General features: G+C 42.1%; 1 protein-coding gene across 2 annotated transcripts in view; it reads left to right on the forward strand.

The window, feature by feature from the left end:
- Positions 1 to 10,093, forward strand: part of PLEK (pleckstrin) — a 29,175-nt gene extending 19,082 nt beyond the window's left edge. For both annotated transcript variants that reach the window (XM_077134426.1, XM_077134425.1), the window contains exons 5-9: positions 1,904 to 2,088; positions 3,473 to 3,577; positions 5,992 to 6,075; positions 6,947 to 7,016; positions 8,357 to 10,093. In XM_077134426.1, coding sequence (XP_076990541.1) covers positions 1,904 to 2,088; positions 3,473 to 3,577; positions 5,992 to 6,075; positions 6,947 to 7,016; positions 8,357 to 8,493 — 581 coding nt within the window. In that variant the 3' untranslated portion in view covers positions 8,494 to 10,093. The remainder of the gene's footprint in view (positions 1 to 1,903; positions 2,089 to 3,472; positions 3,578 to 5,991; positions 6,076 to 6,946; positions 7,017 to 8,356) is intronic.
- The last annotated feature ends 899 nt before the right edge of the window (positions 10,094 to 10,992 follow it).

Raw genomic sequence — 10,992 nt, forward strand, 5'->3', positions numbered from 1 at the left:
GAGAAGATACAATAGTTGTAGACTCTGAAAAGACATGTCAGTAGATAATCCAGGAAAATGGTCCAGGTCAGGGTAAGGAAGGCAAAGGGAAAAAAGAGTGTGCTATAGGGTAAGAGTCTAGTCTCCTATGGAAATCCAGCCTCAGAGAGTTAAGGCAGCAACCATTTAGGATTAGGGAAGTCTGGGTTGAGATTTAGGATGAAGATACCAGGCCCTGGGTAGTGGTGAGGGAAAGTGACAAGAGCAAGGCAGGATTGAGGTTGTGAAGACAGAGCTTCAGGCAAAGGCAACAAGGAGGAGGGCCCCATAAAGATCTGGGTATAAGGTCTGGGCCACACTTGTTTCCTGGGTAGTGTGACTCTGAGTTCCAAAGTATTAGGCTAAAACTTCTTAAGTCTATCTCGTTCAAAGTCAGTGCAGGTTCTAGAAATTCAGGCGATGTGGAGCTTTCACATGGGAGTCAGGTGGCCTCAGCTGGGAGAGGATGTCTGGGGCAGAGCCCGGGGCCCAGACAGTGTGGATGTGAGATAGAGTGTCTCGAACATCAGGTGACTAGACAGGCCTTACCCGTCCAGTTTGAGCATGGCTCGTTGGACAAGCGTTGAACCTAGGGTTGGAATGCTTAAGGGCTGGTGGCACTTAAGACAGAAAGTCACTTAAACTCTCTGATATTTAATTTTACTTCCTTAAAATCAGAGAGCTATAATTACTCCCTCTGTCTTTTATAGGCTTGTAGTAAGGACTGAAAGCAGTAATGCAGCATCTATCAGTTATTGTTAGAGAGAAAGAAAAGTGGGCAAAAGGCTTCCATATATGAAATCCATGGAAGGTTTATTACCCAATTGCTTTTACTGCTGTTTCGAGGATGGCAAGCCCTCTGCTCTGGCCTTAGGTTGGCTCCCTCACTGGCTACTTTTGTAAAGAACACACCATTTTTAATATAAAGCTTGATTGTAGCCTGCTAATAATCTAATTGATGGGTCAATTTCATTTTATTCTCTTAGCAGTCCTACCTTGGGGCAGAAGGTTGATTAAGTGACTTCTCAAGGTCCCTGCTAGATCTGCAAAGGGATGACGATCACTCCAAGCGATGGCAGCCAATTTTAATGTAGAGCACACATTGGTTCATGTTATTTCCTTGCAATGGCTCCTCATTGCCAAATTTCTTAGTGTGTCTTCAAAGCTCTCCCATCCCACTCCATGCCTTCCCTTCTCTCTTGTTCTTCTTTGCCTTCTTTTCACCAACTCTCCCCGCTCCCCACCCTCCATGGGGCTACCTTGTGCCTAGGCGCATCTGTTCAGGCTGCTACTCCCTTAGCCTGTACCGGTTCTTCTTGACCCCTGCCTCACTGGTTGGCAAACGCCTACTCATTTTTTAAGCTTCAGCCCACTCAGTGTTACTTCCTCTCTGGAGCTTTTCCTAATAATGTACACACAGCCCACTCCTTTTTCCCCTACTGAACCCCACGCCTTCCTGAGAATCCGACCCAGTGGCTTCATTGACCTACAGTACAGCACTGGTTAAAACATTACTTGTTTATCCCGCCTCTCCCCCTTTTAGATACCTTGAAGACAGGGTCCCAAACACTCATCACAGTATTAAGCACCTGATAGATGCTCAATCATGCTTGTTCATTAGTGGAGCGAATGAATGGGTTAGTAAAACTTGGTTCTTGGATGCCTGCATTGCCTCTTTAAGCAGCATGAAGATGCTTTAAGAACCTTTAAGATGTTGTCTTTGTTTGTAGGTATCTATCCCACTGATTTCCTTTTCTCCTTCTTGGAATGAGAGGGAAGATGAGACAAATCTGACAGTTGGATGCTCTGGAGTCAGTTCAGGGTGACTGGCAAAGCCTGCTGTTTGGTAAGGAGAGTTAACCTTCCTTCTGACATTCCTGTTCAGGTAACTGTGTCATCGACTGGCTGGTGTCCAACCAGTCTGTCCGGAATCGCCAGGAAGGCCTCATGATTGCCTCCTCACTGCTCAGTGAAGGGTATCTTCAGCCTGCTGGAGACCTGTCCAAGAGTGCAGCAGATGGAATTTCTGAAAACCCTTTCCTGGACAACGCTGATGCCTTCTACTACTTTGTAAGTGAACAAAGCTATCTTCTAGTGCCATGGGGGCGGCTTTGGGTAGATTCTAGATTGATCTGGGTTCATGTTCATATATGCAAAAGAAAGGGCTCAGCCCCAGGGAGGGCTGTTAGAGCTGAGATGGGGTATAGGGAGGGCAGTCATGGAGCACAGGGAAATACTCAAAGCCTCAAGGCTCATTGGGAGCTTCTAGGACTCCAGCGCTTCTTAGCTTGTCCCTACTCCACGAGGCCTGCCAGTGAATCAGTGTAAATGAAACTGTTATTTATTTGAATGGTTTTCTTTAAATTCACCTACTTTTTAAGGTTTAATATATCTATTCTTATTCTAAGTAATAGTTCACTACTAGGCCCTAGTATATGCCAGGAACTCTTCCAGACAGAGGAGATATAGTAGTAAAAAAACCATACACATACAAAGCAGACAAAACTTCTGGTCTCCATTGAGCTTCCTTTCAAGGGAGGGGTGGGGATAGTGTGGTGTATTTTTCCAGATATACATCAAAATACACAATTGTTCATACAAAAATTGTTCATCTACAGAGCCACCTACAATTATTTTGTGTGACCTTTACCACAGTTTGGGAAACACAGTATTATACAATATAGACCTAATTTTGGGTCTTGTGAGAAATCCAGCAAATTTCTAGGGGGATTTTTGCAGTTTTGTTTCTATTCTGGGTCAGAGCATAGAAGTTAGGAAGCTGCTTAAGAGAAATATCCTTATTACATAAGTGAAGTGAATGTCCCAAAGAGACTTTCATTTCAATTTAGGGGAAGTTTCACTGTCAGTACTTTTTTTTCAGAGCATCGATCCATTTGTTTTCTAATAGCCATTTAAATGTAGGATTCTAAGAATACCCACCACAGTGGCGCCTCTTCCTCTGTACGGTTCATCACCAGCTTAGGGGTCCCAATTCCTTCCTGATCTCAAAGGATGAGGCTGGATACATGCTGTCGGTTTTCTCAAAGTCGGGGAAGGGGTTGAATGGCAAAGGTGGCACTGGGAATGGCATTGCTTGGTGTCTTATCAATTCACCTGCTCTGCTTTTAAGGATCTGGCCATGATTTCCCAAGAGAAAGATGTCTTTGGAGGCACTTACGTGCACCACGGGGAGGATTGAGCTAGACTTAGAATGTGGCTTGGGGAACCCAAGAAAATGAAAGGAGTGTGAAAAGAAGAGGGACAGCTTCTAGAAATAAGAAGGAGGGGAAACTAGCTACCCAAGGATAACCTTTAAAGTTTAGACAGGGACACACAATAACAGAGAGAAGAGAAAGAGGATGTGGTGACTGGAGGGGAGGCAGAGATGGAGATGGGACATAGGGCAATACACCTACAACTGGTAAAGAAAACCTGTTGCTTGTTTTCCCAATAGCCAGACAGTGGGTTCTTCTGTGAAGAGAATTCCAGTGATGATGATGTGATTCTGAAAGAAGAATTCAGAGGGGTCATTATCAAGCAGGGATGTTTACTGAAGCAGGTGGGTGGCTACGAGTCTTCTCTTGTAGATTTTCCCCTTTAAGATGATTACCAAATGGTATGTTGTCTGTATAAGCAATAGACAACCAGGAAGTACAACCCATAGAGTGAAAGGTGGTCAGGTAGCTAAGTAGATGATCAAATCGGCATTTGATCAGGAGAACTGAGAATGCCAGGGGAGATGATGCTTCTTTAAATAGGGAAACTCTTTTGTCAATACCATAGCCAAAAGAGATGCTTCAAAATAAATATTGCTCTTTTCATTAGCTGGAGGAAATAAACTGACTAAGAGATGCTATTGAAAATGTAGAGATGTTTAATGAAGAAAGTAGTTCAATATAATTTATTCTGTTATGACAATGACTACAGAATGAAGTAAACTTCTACTTATATAATTCTCAGCCACATTGAAGATTCACTGTAGGCACTTTTCTTGTATCTGCTGCAGATTTCAACGTCTTTCCTGGTCTAGAGTAGGCACTAAACATTTGTAGAGCGAATTAAATCGAATGTGTAGATGACTGACAACTCAGCAACAATTCTTTGAAATGCCAGGCATGTGTGCGTCCCTTAAAATCCTTAAAATCTTGAAATGAAAGCTGGCCAAAACCCACTTACTAATATTGTAGTCTTCAGCATGTCACATTGTGATGCCAGTGAGGGCTTAAAAGGGATAATGCGGTTGGTCAAAGTCAGCTGATTTCACATCCTGGTTTCCTCTTCAGTTGACTCATGACAACTTGGTGATTACACAGCAATTGGATAAGAGAGTGTGAAATGTGTGTCTGCATATCAGGAGGAAATGATGGGCAGAAACTTTAGTGCCCTCATCTTATGGACTACATTAGCTAAAGCAAATAGAAGGAATTCACACTATTATAAGCTACTGTTTTGCAAAAGCCATTCTGGACATGATAGAGCAGATAGAAATATTTTCTGTTCTTCCATCTGACTATACAGGGCAATTTACTGGCCCCATATTTGAGGCAAGTAAAAAGCTGTTTGGAAATATTCTGCTTGACTAAAATGCTTGACCAAGTAACTTAGGCCCATTCTTGAAAGCCCCTTTCAACCTCTCTGACCTGACGTTATGAAGGAGGTGCTGTTTGCTAAAATCATAGATGGTTCAAGCACAATGAAAAATATTGGAGAATTCATATATGTGTCTGTGACTCCAGATGCTTTGGAAATGATAAATAATACTGCCAAGGTAGAAACTATATGTCTTCTAGTCTAACTTGCTTTTTGGCTTCTGGAGTTACTTAAGGTATTTGAATCTTCTGTGGGAAATCATAGAATTGGGCTTAATAGGGCATTTCTTAAAAACTGCTGTAGGCTAACTGAAATGAATGAGTAATTTGAGGTAATTATAAACAGATATTAAGCTTCTTATGCCTGCCCTAAGAAGTCACAGTCTGACTGATGTCAGTGTTTTATTCTATTGGGAAAGGTTGAGCCTATTCTTTCATCACATCTATCACAGCCATCATTCCTTTCCATTTCCATTTCTGCTGCCTGAAGTTAGTTCTTAATAATTTTATGCATGGACTGTTGCAATCATTCCCTAATGCCCTCCTTTTTATTTTATTATCTTTCCTTTAATTTGGCCAGCTGGTCAATTTTGTTTGTTGTTACCATATTCATCTTCCTAAAATGTGATTCTAATCTTTTCACTCCCTACTCAAAAGCCATCAGAGACTAACCCCACCTTTATTTTTACTAAGTCCTCACTTGCTTTTGCAAACTTACTTCTATTGCTTTTGATGAAGCCTGCATTCTAGTCAAACTAGTCTTACTCATCCATCTCTTGTACATTCTCATGTCTTCTTTTTTCCCCCAATGGTCTTTCCACCTCTTCCTTACCCATTTAAACCTTATATGTCCCACATGGGTTGGTGTAGGTCTTTATGAAACTTTTTTTGACAATTAAACCCACAATTACTTGGTCTTCATTTTATTCCTCTGAAACCTATTATCTACACCACTTATTTGATTTAAGCATTTCCTTTTTCCTACTTCCACATAGATTATAAACTCATTGAAATGCAGGAATGTGTCTTAAGCTTCTTTGCATCTCCCATATTGCCTAACCTAGTACATTGTACTATCTTTTATAATGCTGAAAGTGGAAGAGAATCTTAGAGATAAATTAATCTACCCTGTCACTTTTTTCAGACATGATAATATGTTAAATAGAGAAACATGATAATATGTTCTATGTTCCATACAGATTGTTAATTGGCCTAGTTGCTATTTCCCTGACAAACACCTGGGCTGGGTCTGGTTCTCCTGGGGTTAGCAGTTCATCTTCTCTTTGTTTTGTCAATTCAGCAAAGATTTATTACCTAGCTATCATGGGCATGGAGTGATGCTAGGAACTGATCAATCTTTTTCTTATGCTGATCCTGGATACAGGGGCACAGGAGGAAGAATTGGAAAGTACGGAAGTTTGTTCTGAGGGAAGACCCTGCTTACCTGCACTACTATGACCCAGCTGGGGTGAGATTCCACAGTGGACGAAGTCATGTGCTTATTAGCTGAGCTGCTGTTTCTACCCTGTTAAGATCCCCTCTCTCTCTCTCTTCATCCTCCCACTTCTTAAATTTCTTCCCTCCACTCTTTCTTATTCCCTATCATTGCAACGAGCTGAGATCTTAGCCTTTGAAGCCTCCCATATTGCTCAGGGATGGATGAAAAATCACTGAATTATAGCTTATTTGGGCAACTCAACACAAATATTATTTTGTTTGCCCCAGTGTCATATTCTCAGAGACACTCAAAAATTCCAACACTTTCTTCTTGGTAAAAGGTGATAAGCAAAAAAGTGATGATTCCCCTTACAGGCCTACTTGGATAAGTATATTACTTAATTCCAGCAATTTGAGCTGCTGATTATTCAGGAAAGGACTTTTTCTTCAATAAAATAAGCCAGCTCTGAAGCATAAAGACAGCTCTGTCTGGGTTGGGTCGTCAGCTTCCGCTGGCAGCACAGGGCTCTTTGTTTCTTTCCTGTGAAGATTATACCACTAGATTGGTGGCATGGGGTGGAAAAACTCTGGAAACATGCTGCTTTTCTTTAATGGGACATGGTGACCTCAACCTCTTTACCTCCCCTGCCACTCTGTTCCAGACTTGAAGCCCAGATTGATTTGTATCTTCTCATTCAATTTCTCCAGCCCTACTGAAGTGGAAGTTTGAGGATCTGGAAGCACCATAGATCTGAAATGGGTTTCTTTTAATCTCCTTTTGTTCTTATTTACTTTGGAGCCTGGATCTATACCAGAGAGGGTTGGTGTGGCCTTTGCATCAACAGGATGAAGAATATCCGTACATTGTACGTGGAAATAAAAAGAACTTCTCTCCCCTCTAGGGAGAAGATCCCTTGGGAGCGATCCACCTAAGAGGCTGTGTGGTGACCTCAGTGGAGAGCAGCTCCGATGGTAAGAATGAATTTCTGTATGAAGGAGGTGTGTCTACTTCCTTCCCACACATATGAATCCTGAGCCAACAGCAACCAATCAACAGGCATAAGCACGGCTGAATTTACATTGGAGAGATGTAAATTCAATAGCTCTTCTCTCCCAACTTCTGTCCTGGCTCTCCAGGCCTTTGGGGTGGCTTTTCAGTTGCCTTATGTAAATTGTTGAACAGTCTTGAGAAAAATCTGTCACCTCAGAACTGGCTTAGATGGGGAGCTTGTTACCTTCTGACATCTGTCATTAAACCATGACAGTCCTCAAGGAGGGTCTTTTAAATATCCAGATCAGGAACCGTCCCACAATAAAAGAAACATTTTTATAGTAGACAGTGTGGTGAATAGACAGAGCTCCTGGGTTATAGTTAGGTCTGTGCTGGTAAGTTAGTTGCATGACCTTGAGCAAATCATCTAACTACTCGAGGTGATCACCTAACTCCTTTAAAAATGAGTGGCTTATATCAGAAGAACCTCTGGCTTCCCTCCAGATCTGTGATTTTTTTGCATGGATTATCATGTTTATGTAGAACAACATTTTAAGGGCCAGTGACAAATAGTATGACTGGGTAGATGTGATTTAGACATCTTAAACCCTAGTTTCCTCTTGCTATGTTGGGTTTATGGTGTCATATAGGCTGACAGGAAAATACTTTAGCTGCAAAAGCCTCAATTTTACCCTGGCTCTGCTCAACCCCTTCCCCCATAGAATGATACTTTAATTTTGGAAAATGAAGCGTGTCACTTTCTGATTGGAGGCAAATGTTTTGTCTTGCCACAGTACTATCCAGTTTATTACCTTTTGATATTTCAGCAGAGATGCCAACTTAGCCCTTGATTAAAAACCAGTTTAGACTCTACTGGTGAGACTGGGGCTTTCAAAATTTTTTTTTAATTTATTGGGGTTAGCCTTTGGTGTATATCATTAGCATAGGAAGAAAGGGGTTACTTGGTAAACACTGCTGGTGTGTAAAAGTGTGAAATTTTGTTTGTATATACACTAGGAAAATAAAATGTTGCTCCTTGAGTGTTTTATTTTACCTCCTAAAAATACAAATATGTATATAAATAAACATACATAGATATATGATCATAATATCTATATGTATATTAGATATATATATATGCATGTATAATCACCACTGATGAAACATCATCATACAATATTGGTTTGTTTGTTGGTAAACCACATTTCATTTTCTTAGAACATTAAAAAAATAGGGATTTCACTCCTCGCAGAGGGAGTGTGGGTGTGGCCGCCCTTCTGACGTCCGTGTGGGCACTAGCATTCACTTTTTCTTTCACTAGGCAAGAAATGTGAAGAAGAGAACCTTTTTGAGATCATTACGGCTGATGAAGTTCACTATTTCTTGCAAGCGGCCACCCCCAAGGAGCGCACGGATTGGATCAAAGCCATCCAGGTCGTCTCCCGGAGTGGGAAGTGAGGACTCTCTGCAGCTGCTCGTCACCTCCTGAGGGGACCCCATGGATAAGTTTGGCCCAGAACCTGTCCTCCTGTGGGGCAAACCAACAAGAAAAGGCCCAGGGTGGGAAGTTTTTGTCTGTGGGGAATTTTGAATGTAATTAGCATGTGCCTCCCGATATTTGCCAGCACATCCTTGTTCACTGAAACCTCTTTGCCACTGCCCGTGCACCCCAAGCAGATATAATGAGCTGTGCAGGCCCGGGGATGTTGCTTAACCTGTCCATGCCTCAGCCTCCTCTTCTGAAAACAGAGTTGAATAAGCTCTCTGAAGCCCTCCCCAGCTTAAAAAAGCAAAATGCTTGTGATTCTTATCCCCCTGGAAGTAAAAGTGCCTCCAGTTGTCTTTCTCCAGGTGTCTTCCCATGGCTAAGTCTTGGCTTTCACCTCTATCCAAATAGGCCAGAATCAAGAGAACTCTTCCAATTAAAACAGTGTTCTGAATCTGTACTAAGCGCACCGGGCAGAAACCTCTTTGGTTCTCTGTTTAGCCCCTTTTGGCTTGCTCTTGGCCAAGAGAGCAAGTGACAGAATGTGAGGGAGCTCTCTTCTACCTTCCTCACCCTACCCAGAAACTTCCTGAGAGCCAGTGCTGAAGTGATGGCTTTTAGGTTTACATCTCCCATCATGTACTTTAGCCTGAAAAGTCATGTCTTCTGAGAAGAAGACCCAAGGAAGCCAGGAATAGATGAGCATCCTTTTTATTCCCAGAAGCAGCTGTATTGTATCTCCATTGAGGCTGATCTGAACCTTTCAGGAGCATTTCTATACCATTTTATTATCATGCCCAATAAGGAGAGGAGACTTCAAGTCTGTGAGATTCTGTTTCAAATGAGTGTTTAGGGAAAAAAAAAATAGTGGGATGGGTTCCTTCCATGGGTGAGGAGGCTGAACAGCTGTCTGGCTGTGTCCCTGCGCCCAGCTCCACTTTGGGGCTGCAGGCCGGCTGAGGGGTTGATGGGTTCATACAATGGCAGCACTGATAGGCCTCTAATATGGACAGAGCTCACAGTGGTGGGCGGCCACGCCAGTGAGTGCCTTCAGGTCTCCAGTGAAGGAGGCTGCAGTCCCTGCCTGAGTTTTTAAACGCAAGTAGCAGCTCCTGTTTGGCGTCTGAGGCCTCACGGCCCCATTATCAACCAGAGTGATTTGTTTCCCATTTTTGACCCTGTCCATTCATGAGTAACTATACTCCAAAATTGAGAAAGATGGCACCCACAGAACTGGGTATGTGTGTGAGGGTATTTTCCAAATGCACATTTTAAATTGTAAGGCCCCCCAGTAAGGAAAGGAGAATTGAAAATTCGTCCTGATCTATCAGCTCCTATCTTTCCCTCTCCTAATTCCATACCACATTCAGGAGGCTATTTCTATTCCTAGATTGTTTTGTCAATGACCTAGAGGAAAGGACTATCTTTTTCTCTGATCCTTTAGTAAGTTGTCATCTTAGAACATGCACAGTATTTTTTCTATGTTCAGTGTTAAAGTATTTATTAATGTGGAGCCCACCTATTGATTTGAAATAAACATGACTGTTTTTAGTGTCTTTCTGCTGTGGTTGTTTTTCCTCCCATTAATGACTCTGCTTTTCTATAACTCACTTACATTTGTTGAGGATAACGCCAGCTCTCATCTCTCAAGTCACGCCAGTGACTTTATGATTTTTATTTTTTAACAAAGTCATTCTATTCGAGGGAAAAGGAAGACTAGGGGGAAATAAAAATAGGTTTTAAGAAAGAGGAAACTCTATGGACAACCTATATTGATAATTTTTTATTTATGAGTTCCTGATTACAATGTTCACGCAAGCCAAAGAGTTGTAAATGGCCATTAACAATCAAGAAAACAGAAACATCTATAGGGGGGAGCACTTCTTCTTCAAGGGCTGCCCTGTGTGGTTAAGCCTCTGTGTACTGCTCAACTCCAAGGAGTGCTATTCACATCATAGCCTAGGTGACTGCGGCACATTTGAACAAGTGGCCTGAAGATAATCAAGAGTCATTGAGATTTCCAAACAGGGGCAATGGATTCTTCCTGGTGGAATGAAGGGGTCACTTGCTTAAGTGGCTATTTCAAGTACGGGATGGATGTTGGGTCTGAAGCTCTCTGGCTTGGGAATGAATTCAGTCCCCCACAGGCATAGGAATAGGCAAAGCCAGGTTGGCTCGAGCCCCTGTGTGACAGGCACGCCCCTTCACAACCGGAAAGATGGAATAAAAACTGCCAATTCCATTTGAAGAATGTTCCAAGCCGGCAAGACAGGGTGGAGAGAAAATGGAAGATTTCATTTCAGACAGTGTTGTGGGGGTGGGGAGGAGGGGATTGTAAAAGTATTGATTTTGGAAGAATTAAGAAAGTATTTACAAAGGAGGAAAAGTCTTCTTGTGTCACGTGACTGATAGTAAGAAAAATGGAGCGTTCAATCTGAAAAACTTGAACACACTTTTGAAAAACATAAAGT

The sequence above is a fragment of the Tamandua tetradactyla genome, chromosome 17 (assembly GCF_023851605.1).
Source record: "Tamandua tetradactyla isolate mTamTet1 chromosome 17, mTamTet1.pri, whole genome shotgun sequence".
Classification (NCBI taxonomy): Eukaryota; Metazoa; Chordata; class Mammalia; order Pilosa; family Myrmecophagidae; genus Tamandua; species Tamandua tetradactyla.